The sequence below is a fragment of the Glycine soja genome, chromosome 8 (assembly GCF_004193775.1).
Source record: "Glycine soja cultivar W05 chromosome 8, ASM419377v2, whole genome shotgun sequence".
In the NCBI taxonomy this organism is placed as follows: Eukaryota; Viridiplantae; Streptophyta; class Magnoliopsida; order Fabales; family Fabaceae; genus Glycine; species Glycine soja.
The window spans coordinates 58,227-69,632 of record NC_041009.1 but is presented as its reverse complement, the minus strand read 5'-3'; the positions used below and the strand labels follow the sequence as shown (position 1 = coordinate 69,632).

The 11,406-nt window shown below is 34.1% G+C and overlaps 1 protein-coding gene and 1 pseudogene across 1 annotated transcript; one reads left to right on the top strand and one right to left on the bottom strand.

Moving 5' to 3' along the window:
* The first annotated feature begins 295 nt into the window (after positions 1–295).
* LOC114420919 lies at positions 296–3,102 on the top strand (annotated as a pseudogene).
* A 557-nt stretch (positions 3,103–3,659) lies between these two features.
* On the bottom strand, positions 3,660–6,074 carry LOC114420918 (ABC transporter G family member 5-like). The gene has a single exon (XM_028386627.1). It carries the CDS (start codon positions 5,824–5,826, stop codon positions 3,862–3,864), a length of 1,965 nt encoding a protein of 654 aa, XP_028242428.1. The 5' UTR covers positions 5,827–6,074; the 3' UTR covers positions 3,660–3,861.
* Positions 6,075–11,406: the final 5,332 nt, after the last annotated feature.

Here is an 11,406-nt window from a genome sequence, read left to right as displayed (position 1 = left end):
AATGAATTTCAGGTGCGTTTCTTATTTTTCACATTTTATTTTAATTTAAATATTTCTCTTTTATTTTTATTTTCTTTATTTTCATCCTGTCAAATCTTACTCAAACATATTACTAATTCTAATTTTTTCTCCAAACCAAGTCAAAACTATTTTTATGTATTTTAATATTTCCTTCCTTATTTTCTGCGAAAATAAACCAAGTTCCTTTTTATTTTCACTTCAACCAAATGTTCCCCACACTCCACAAAACTGGACACATGTTATGTGATATAATGAAAGGCTATTGTAAGTGGAACTTTTGAATTTTGATTGTTTTTCCTCACTTCCCAATTTTGGGTTGGTTCTATTAGCTTCATATTTCCCTGCTCAATTTTGACTTGGAATGGCGTTTGAAGACTTCGATCCTATTTTCAGTAAACCCAAAGTGGAAGTGGAGTGGGCTTCTCAAAGTTCTCGTCCCTTTTTCTTCCACGCCTATTCCCCTGATTCTTCTCACCTTGTAATTCATGTCACCAATATCTATGACGCCTGGGAAACTCGTCTTTCGCTTTCCATGCTTTAGGACATTGTCAGCATTCCTAATCACCCTCACTTGCATCACCATTATTATTCTCTGTTCAAGAAACAATGTTTATACTTCATAGTGTTGGTTCAAACAGTTTTTTTTCTTGATAGATTGTGTTAGCTTGCTTCAAATTTCTGAAAATAGCAGTAGTTTTATGATTTTGTTTGTAATATCTGTTTCCCTTTTGTGCAGAGGGATATTGTTAGAATAGGGGGTTCTTGGTCAGAGTTTGCTGGTTATTTTGTAACATCCCTCAAGTCACAAGATCTGAAGCTGCTTCTAGAGCTAGATTCAAGCTCTTATGGTAGTTACTGGTTAGTGCCCTATCTACTTCTACTCTTTGCTTCTTTCCTTTGAAAATTTTAATATTTTTTATTTTTTTAGGAATCACTTTAGGGAAGCATCCTGATTTGTCACTGCTCTTTGTTTTCAGGTGTTGTTAGTCATGCAAAATTAGTAGCTCAGAAATCAAAAGGAATGCCTTTGATCACCATTCCTCTTATCAAACTTGTGGACTCCGCTGCTGCTATGGAAGTTAAGTCAAATTTTTGCTCGAGCCTGTCTGAGGCATTTGAAATCAAAAGCATGGAGTGTTCTCTTGAAAAAGGTGTGGCCATCCCTTTCATATTGCATCAATTCTTTGAATCTTGGGTCTTACATACTTTTGTTTGGTTCTTTCTAATAATGTTTATAAATGTTATATAGATTATGTTGAATTTATAGGCTATAACTTTGGCATTGAAAGCTCATTATTAGTTGTAAAAAAATGTCATTTTAGTTCCGTTAGTTGTCATTCTGAAATTTACTCTTGATCACTGGACCAACTATTGTTGTAATTTGTTAGATGAACACAATTTATCTTTCTTTGTTGCCTAGTTGTATCATACAACATATCCTTGTAATTAATTCTTTCTTTTATTTGGTAAAAAGATTGGATTATTTAGTGGTAATTGGAAGATACGAGTTGCTTTAACTATAAAAAAAGTAGTCAATTTTTTTTAAAAAGCTTGCCATTGCCGCCCTTAATCTCTGATAAATTGGTAGGACTATATCACTTCTCCGGTATTGATAATTTGTTGTTCATGTCATGAATTCATTGACCATGTTCATGATGGAATGATTTGAATTTTCTGTAGCATGCAAATGCACACACATTCTTCTGTATCACTGCTATTTTTTATATGGATAACTTTTGCTATATTTCACCTTCGAGTTAACCCCAAAAAAATATTATAATTAGATAAATTTGTTATTCTTAGGTGTCTGGGGAAGTCTTAACTTTCATCCATTTGCTGCTAGTAAAGTTAATAAAATTAGGTTCCCCCCTCTCCCCCCTATCATTGTAAGCTTAATATGAGCACTCTTTCTATACCTATCAGGAAAGAAATGAAGCCATACAACTGGAACAGCGACAAAAGTTTCAAGATTAGCAACTCAGAGAATGGCGTTTCTACTGACGGATTGCAAAACTCTCCAGGTGTGTTATGTATTCTGTCAGTCTGAAGGGTCGGTCTTTTGCTGATAAAGTAGTTCCAAAATTATCTCGGTTGAAGGTTTTACCAACTTCTCTGTGGTACTATGGTATACATGGTGAGCTTGTGAATAAAATGTCTCAAGGCTGAGAGGCTGACTAAGTAAATTTTTTGAATTATCAGGTCTGTCCTTTTTTTTTAGTTATTTAACTATTTCTCCTGCTAGGAAAATGGTAACAGTCTTCTTGGATCTATTTTCTTTAAGAGAAGAAATGCAACTTCCATCCCCACTTAGAATATTCTGGAATATGTTTGGAAGCTTCTGGTTATATTTTACTGTTGCTTGTATTGCAAAGTGCTTTTTGGCTTGTTTTAACTTAAAACAAGACTTTTAACCATCTCTTGGATTTTATTCCTTCAAGCGTTAATGAAATTTTTGTTTTTCACCTTCCTGATGACATGCAGATAAGCAAGCTGCTTGGGATACAGGTGCTACGAAAGTCAAGAATCGTAAGGTGCCAGCACATCGTAGGCAAGTTTTCTTACTAGCTTATTAACCTTAATTCTGGTATTACTGTCTACTGCTATCATCATAGTATACTTCACTCACCCTTTTCTTCCACAGGACCAAAGTAAGAGGGGCCCTCTTACATGATAGTGATGAATGAGTTTTAACTCAGTTCTCTTTCAAACCAGTTGCTCAGTAGAAAGTGAAAGGATAAGCAATGAAAGTAGCATTCCATTGAATTTCAGATATTTTTGCTGGGCTTGGTAGATAGGGAAATGTGATGGGAGACTGAGGGCAGGAAAAAGACGGGGCAATGCGGATCGTGTCAGTGTAAGTTTGCAACTTTTCACGGCGAAAGATGAAAGACACCATCAAAAGAAGAAAATGTATTTACTTGTGAGTGTTCACAGAAAAGATAAGATAGTTGCTGGTTATGTGGCACTTGATGATAAAACCTATGGCGTGTTGACGACCAGTGAATCTAAACTAATCTTACATTACAGAGGACGTGCATGTACATATTGCAATTATTTATACATGCATAATCTTTTTGGTTAGTGCTTTTGGATATCTGTCTAGTGAAAATCTTACCCCCCTCCTTAAAATTTGGGTATAGGCCAGAAATTCATGATAAGTAGTCCACCGAAATTGTGGTTTAGAAGTAGTGTACTGTGTTCAGCTTAGCTGCTGAACCTGGAATGAAATCTTCTGTTGGTTAAACACGTGATCCATTGTTATTGATAATAGCTCAGCTTGATTGCCAGAACAATAATAGCAAACAGAACGGATGCATCTTCTATATTAGGCATTAGTATTTGTGATTTTTACAAATAATAGTAAAGATGAATACTCTGGGACAAGTGAATTGGGAATAATTCATGCAGCATTTGCCAATTGCTTATGCGCCATACTGTTGTAAATGCTCAATAATTTAGCATAAAAGATTTTTTTTTTTGCTGAAGACATAAAAGAAAGGTACTCAGTTCATTCATACCCAATTGGCGTAGCTGTTTAGTTATTGCATAATCCTATTTTCATCTTATTTTAGGACAAAGCCAGTGGCATTGGCCAAGCCTGAGATGATATAAAATGAGGGAAGAAGGAATACAGAACAGAAGAGAAACACAATGTTGTGAATTAAATAATCATGTAAAGCAAAAACCAACATAATATCGTGTTAGTACAATTTGTTGGCTTTCACCAAACCTATAATTTTTTATGCTATTTTTTTGTTGAGAATATCTTCATTGGTTGCTATTAGAAACATCCAAGACACGTGAATCAGAGAGAGAGAGAGGAAGAGTCACCATAGACATTTAGTTGGTGACAACCCTGCCAAATCCCATCTGGGAACATCTGTATCTAAGAATAACATAAGAAATGAACCTGTAAACCAAGATGAAGCACACAGTGACCCCAACATTCTTCCATCTATTACTCTCTCCCCCGTACCCTTCTTCTTTAAGCACATCCTCTCCACTCTTCACACATGCCCCAAACATGTACTCCAAGCACTTTCCCGAGTTGGAGAACTCATTGATCAGGAGCCCTTCAAAGGGATACTTAAACAAGGATATATAATGCATGAAAATCCAGTATTTTGGAATTTCCTGCTTTGATATGAAGTATCCAGAGAACAAGAAGAATGACCCTATGACACCAGCAATCACTGAGTTCCCAACAATAAAATTAGGCACCAGAGCACTGAAACACACCACAACTGAATTGGCCGTGTAAAGAATCAGCCATATCAGCAACAGAAAGTGCAAAAAAGCCAAGAAGTTCCGGTTGAGCCCTACAAGCCAGTACAAGGGCATTGAGAACAAAATGGCTAGGATGAGAAGAAATGGCAAGTAAACTAGGCCATTGGCAATAGCATAGGATGACACACGATAACTTCCACAAGATGTTTCCTTCATTAGAATCTCCCTTTCTTGCAGGAAAATTGGTAGAGCTTCTATGCTGCTTGACAACAAAAACGTTAATATGAAAGCAAATAGACCCACCCTTTCGTAAGCTCCCACTATATCATCCTTAAGGTTACAAAAGATGGACCCCACGACCAGCCCAGAAACCAGCATCTGAACTGTCCTGCATGTAAATAGCTCTTTTGTACGGAATATGTTCTTGGAGAACCTATGACTGAGAATCATAGTTTCTCTCAATCTAGAATTAGCAAACTCACAAGTGAAATCCATTCCAGCATACATGGTTTCTTCATCAATTACCTTGGATTGCTGAAACAGCTGTTGCAAAGTGAACTTACCATTCCTACCCTCACCTGCTTCACCATCACCACCTCTCTTCTGTTGTTGCATTGTCCCTGGTAGTTGCCTTGGAGTTTCTACCTGAACAGGCACACATTTCTGTTGCTGCTGAATGGTGTCAATGGACTCAATGGCAAATTCAACTACATTGACATGAAGAGGAAGTTCCAAACCCATCAGCCTTAGATTCACACCAAGCAAATCAGCAGTTCCATGGTGCAAAACACTTCCATTGGCCAACAGCAACAATGAATTGAACAGCTTCACTATTCTGAACCCGGGTTGGTGGATACTGAGGATTATAGTTCTCCCTCTTGTGTCAGCCATGACCTTAAGCATGTCAATTATTTGCAAAGCTGAAGTACTGTCAAGCCCTGAGGTTGGTTCATCAAGAATCAGCACTTTTGGATCATGAATGACTTCAACACCAATGGAGACTCTGCGCCTCTCACCACCAGATATGCCTCGGAGCCTATCATCACCAATTCTAGTGGCAGCAACATGGTCAAGTCCAAGCTCCTTAATCAGTGACTTGACCCTGGAGCAAAGTTGCTCTTGAGAAAGCTTCAGCCTCAGCTTTGCACTAAACATGAGGGTTTCTTCAACTGTAAGTAAAGGAAACAAAGTGTCCTTTTGTGTGACATACCCTGAAAGCTTCCTGAACTGAGCTTTGTCTACAGGCTTGTGGTTCAGAAACACCGTTCCACTTTGAGGGCTGTGTTTACCAGCAAGAATCTCAAGCAGCGATGATTTTCCAGCTCCACTTGGCCCAACTATTGCTAGGATCTCCCATGGCTTGGCTTGGAAACTCACATTCTTCAGAACATGCCTTACTCCACCACTGCAACTTTGTTCAACTTGTGCTTCCTCTTCTGCTGCTTCTTTTTTACCATCTTGTTCAGTGTCAAGTTGTTCTTGTGCAGATTTGCTCAAGATTTTAAAAGGGTTCTCCGATTTGTGTGTGTGGATCGTGTAGCTTATGCCTATGGCCTCAACCTCACAGCCTTGCATCATGGTTTTGAACAGGTTGGCTATGCTTCCTTTTTCTATGTGTTTCTCTCTCGGTTGTTTCTACTCTCTTCTCATTCCCAAACCCATTTGGCTCTCTTCCTCTCTGTTCTATATTTTTTTTTAAATCAATGGTTTCGGACTCAGCTACTGACAGTGAAACAATGTGTGGCTCCAAGGTATTTAGCTGCAAAGACACTCAGCTCCTCGAACTTTGCATATAAAGGTTCACGTGCACTTCTTGCTATTTCTCCACCAATTTTACATATTTGGACACAGACAGAGATGCTCGTATATAAATTTAATATAACTAATAATTTAGATATAACAACTCAATAATAGTATATGTCAATGCATTCCTGATGTTATTAAATATAATATATATTTAATAAGAATTAATATATTCTTTGCAAGAAGTAATTTCATTCGAGTCTGATAAAACTACGTAGTTATGAGGATAAAACTCTCCTTCGAAGTATTTACAAAGGTGTGTATACTCTAGGTTCAAGCTGGAAATTACTTATCAAGTTCGAATAACTACATACTGTATCTGGATTGCCATAAGAATTAATATATATTAATACTTTGTTGATTATCGTACCAAATTGAGTGTCCTAACGTTTACCTGAGGTTTAGAAATTCACGTGAATCATTCTGGTTTCTCATTGTTTATTGTTTAATATACAGCTATACATTAAACATCACTTGGGTGGTGTTGCCAATTGCCAATAGTAACTGCTAAACGAAGGATGCTAAATCAGCACTGTAAATGATTTTGGTCATTTGGTGCATATTTGATAGCAGGTATGGGATTAGATTCGTTCATCAACGTGCTCGACAGAATATTATTTATGACAATTCAGTTTCTTCTACCGTTTATTACATAATAATACTATTTTACCTGCATCATGATGTTTGCAAATAATTTTTTTTATCATTTTAATCTGCTGTCCACTTATTATACAAAGATTAAATGATTAATCCAATTCATGCAATAATAGAAACTTGTTATTTGTTAACAGTGATATGTATATACAAAGGTCAATTTCCCATTTTCTGCGGTTCCATCACTGCCTCTCTATATTTGTCTTCTGTCGTGATCAAATTAAGTTCTTACAAAATTGAGTATAGTAGAGATGGTTTATACGTACACGTATGGAAAATTTTCGTGTATTTTATGAGGATTGATCACAGTACAGATATTTCTGGAACAAAGACTACAAAGGGCTAATGATGGAATTATTGAAAAACTATAAGTACACATTTGGAGTTACGTGAAAGGACTATAGGATTTGGGAATTACCAAAGTGGTGGTCCCTTGGGTCCTCAAGTTTGTGGCTGAAATTTCACAATGCTCCACAACGAATCAAGATCACCATAACTGAGTAATTTGATGAGCTCACCGATTTTCACCTTTGTCTTGAAGTTCAAGCAAAGCATTAACAACATACAATTATCTTCTTTGTTGTTGGCTGATTGATAAATAAATAAAAAATACAATTATCTTCTGCCATGCACAGGTTTCTCGAATTCTATCTTGAGCATACTGATAAAAATCATTCTCACGAAATGTATATGATCATGAGATCATCTTATCTGTCTGATTATTAATTAATAAAACAAGAAAAAAGTATCATTCTCTATTCAAATTGCTCCAAAACCAACCAATCCCTATGTGAAATTTGATGGGGTCATATGATTGCTTAAAAGCATAAAAGTTTGTTGAATTTAATGTGATTATACCTCCATTTATAGATAGATAACTAATTCAGTTATTGTACCACGGGTTTAGGTGAAAGCCTAATCTATGACATTGTTACATATTAAGCAAACCAGGATATTATTCCCAACAAATTATAATCAAGCTTAGTTAGCCAATAAATTACTTGTTTGAACATCTTAAGAAAAGGAATTACTTTAGATAAGAATGTAAATCCACACAAAACGTTGAAATAAATTATGAGTAGTGATGAAGTTGTGTGGTTGGTTCATCACTAGGCTGCAAGATTTTTTTTCTTTTTTTGCTCCCTGGCCTTTAGTTTGTTATAAAATTTCATTTTACTTTATTTATTTATTCAAGAAACTTGTCTGGACTCAAATATTTAATTCAGTGTCATGGAGGAAGCTGAAGCACCCGTGAACTCTTTCTGTGGTCAATTAGGTACACCCTGTATCTCTCTCACTTGGCACTTGCCCCACCTACAACAACTCATTACCACATTATCACATTAGTAGTGTTTTTACTACGTGGATTAATAATTAATAATAAGAAACAAAGTCAAGTTTGATAAACAAAAGAAATTAAATATAAAAAAAAATACACTTAGCTTGCCCGTGAACCTCTTCCCTTTCACTGTTCAATTATTCAACACCCCTCTCCTCACCACCCAAAAACAATCTGCCCCACAAACGTCCAACTCATTCCAGTGACTTTATAATATGAATTTTATTATATATTTGTTAAGGAATAAGGATGTTTGCTTATTATAAGTTGATGGATTAAATCACTATATGTCCCTTTTTTTCCTTCATTCATTCAAGATGCTGTGGCCTCTTCTTTTTGTCTTTGCTGAGAACAGTTTTATGATTCTATCAATACTTATCGATGCGACCCTGCATATGATATAATACACTATGATTTTGCTTCGACACAGGATCCAATCTAAATCCCAAGAACAAGAAAATAATCCAGATTAATGCATATTGTCTTTTGTAGCTTAGTGAAACATATGATTTATGTGAAATAGTATGATATTGTAGTTGTACGAAAACAAGTTGGAAAGTGGAAACTATATGCATCTTTCATAATCCTTATGTTTGGAGGTTAGTTAAATGAGTTCTTGGATGGTAAAGTGTATCAGTTATATTAAAATCAATCCAATCTAAAATTGTGGATATGAATAATTAATGAATCCATTAAAAAAAACTCAAATGACAATCAATATCCCTATTGAGCCCTACTAATTGCAAAGTTGTAACTGTAACAATATTTATTACAAAGGGGATCAACTTAATTCTTTTAAAGTTATTTCTTATTTTCAGCATTTATTTTTTTATTATAATCATTAGATTTCAACAAATCCCTCATCATTTATTATTTACTCTTCTAGTTATAAAATGATGATTTTGGTAATTTCAATACTATGAGTAGGAATGAACCATTTAATTTGACGTGTGGAGAATGTTTCCCAAATCCTCCATTGATGGGAGGAGTACCTAACTGAATGCTGGAGGTTCTTGGTGTAGAGGCACTTAAACTAGTTAAGTCACATATTTGAGGTCCTCAACACATAGCAAGACAGAGAACAAAGGAGCCTCACTGCCCAACCAGATACAACATAAGACATAAACCACATGTCAAGCACTCTAGAAACTAAAACTGAACACAACTCACTAAGTCAGAAGACAAAAAGCTCCAGAATTAGTTTGTCTTAAATGATTGAAATTGAACACAGAATTTAGTTTAATGACTAGAGGTGGGTAAATACTCGATCTTCTGTTATAATTATATATGTTACTAGACTAGGCATGCATGATTTTTTTATTTAATTTTTAGATAAAATTAAATAAGAGAAAAAAAACATCTTTCAATAGATCACCCCTAACTAAAGTGGCCATTAAATTTGTGAATAATATACAAGTCATTGGTAGAGACACAACAAATATAATTTATTTATTTATTTTGTTTGGAAGATGAAAAAGGTCTAAACTTACTAACATATTCAACCTTATTTATTTATTTTGCAAATTTGGAGTAAAATATAATTTTATTAACAATTTAATTTTTTTCTAGATATAGATAAAGTTCATAATTAATTAAAATATTATTCTTTAGTTAATTAAGTATCAAGGTCCAACTAACTAGTGGTGTTGTTCAGGTTCCTTTTTTCTGTCATATGGATGCATGATCAATTAGATATATAAATACATTGTATCGCTTTATTAACACAAAAGATACATACGCCTATTTGATGACTGTTCTTGACGACTGTTCTTATGAGGAATATTATTGTGCCCAAGCCAGCTGATAGGTAGCAAATTAATCAAAATACCAACCATATACATAGTTCGTAAACTACTCCTTCATGCTTCATGAAAACGAAGTTTAGGTAAAATTAAAATGTAGCCTTTAATAGGACATACGTGTAGAATTTGTCTAAAAAGTGTAAGCATTATCAATTGATAATAGATAATTTTATATTAAATAATTTTAAAGATTCTTCTTTTACATAATTATTTTATATTCAAAATAGTAACATTATGCCTGATGTTGATTGTTTGAATTTTCATAATCCATATAGATCTTATTTACACTAGAATTTCCTCCTCAATGTTCACTTTATGTGTTTTTGGATGTTTTAATCGACTTAATTTGATCATTTAAAAAAATGTTATTACCTCCGAATCTTACTGTAATCAGAAAATGGAAAATGCTACACGTCCAAATTTTTTGGTTGCCTTGGAAACACGGAATACTCTCTAAAGATAAAAAAATAGTCTCTATATTAAATGTCCCAATTTTATAAACTTAAAAGTTAATTTGAAATTAATTTTTTTAATAGTAAATTCACGGATAATGGGATTTAAAGTAAGGAAGGAAAACGGGACGTAAACAATAAACATTCCTAATTAAAACTAATTTTTCAAAGTTTTCTCTTCATTAAAATGATTTATTTTAAATAAACTCTTTTAACCTTTTCTGGTGTACGTAATCGTTTACTGTATTATTTTTATTTATGAAGAATAGATTATTTTTATAGCTTTTCCCCTCCAAAATGCGCGTGTATTAATCCAAATACACTATTATCATGCGTTTTTTAAATTTTAATTAATAGTTACAATTTGGCTTGAGAGGAACGGATCTTGAAGAAAGATTTAATATTATATTTTATGCAAACTAAAGAGAGAAGAGTTTTATTCCTTCTTGTTAAGTATTAATCTGCGTGTTGTGTCAGGCCTCATGCTTATAAAAAATTTAGCTAAAAAATTGTGATCATAATTGTTTTTCAAATTCAAAATCTAGATACAAAACCAACCAGATATATATATAAACCTTGTTCTTATTAGCACACTGTGAACTTAACCTGTTGTCTGTTGTCAAATTCAAAATCAATATAGTCAGATGATTAACTAGTATATTAATAAAATAATTCCTGAGCATGCAAAATGATAATAAACATGGGTATCGAACCAAGTTAATTAGCCGACTATCTGACCATGCTTAAGATGCTTAGTTAAGGGTGTGTTTGTACGTATTCCTCCTGTTCAACTACATTATATTAAACGTGAAAGAAGGATTCAAATTCAATGCGTGTCTCGGTAAATTCAGTTTGAGGAAATCAAACACGTGTATATACCTCATGATCTTTAGGGTTTTTAATTGTTAGTTATGAAATGATATATTTCAACGCAGAAGCCAATTCAAGCCGATAAGTATTTAGATTCACAGAAAGAGATGAATTTCTCTTAAATGATATTAGTTGTTACTTGTTGTTATAATCATTGTATTAAATTCGAATAAGATAAACTTTTCAGTGTAGTAGGAGTATTATAAAATACTCAAACAAAACAGTAATAACTAGGATC

Bases quoted from the DNA above. Each gene is read 5' to 3' on its own strand.
- LOC114420918 (XM_028386627.1), bottom strand. From the start codon at position 5,826: ATGATGCAAGGCTGTGAGGTTGAGGCCATAGGCATAAGCTACACGATC.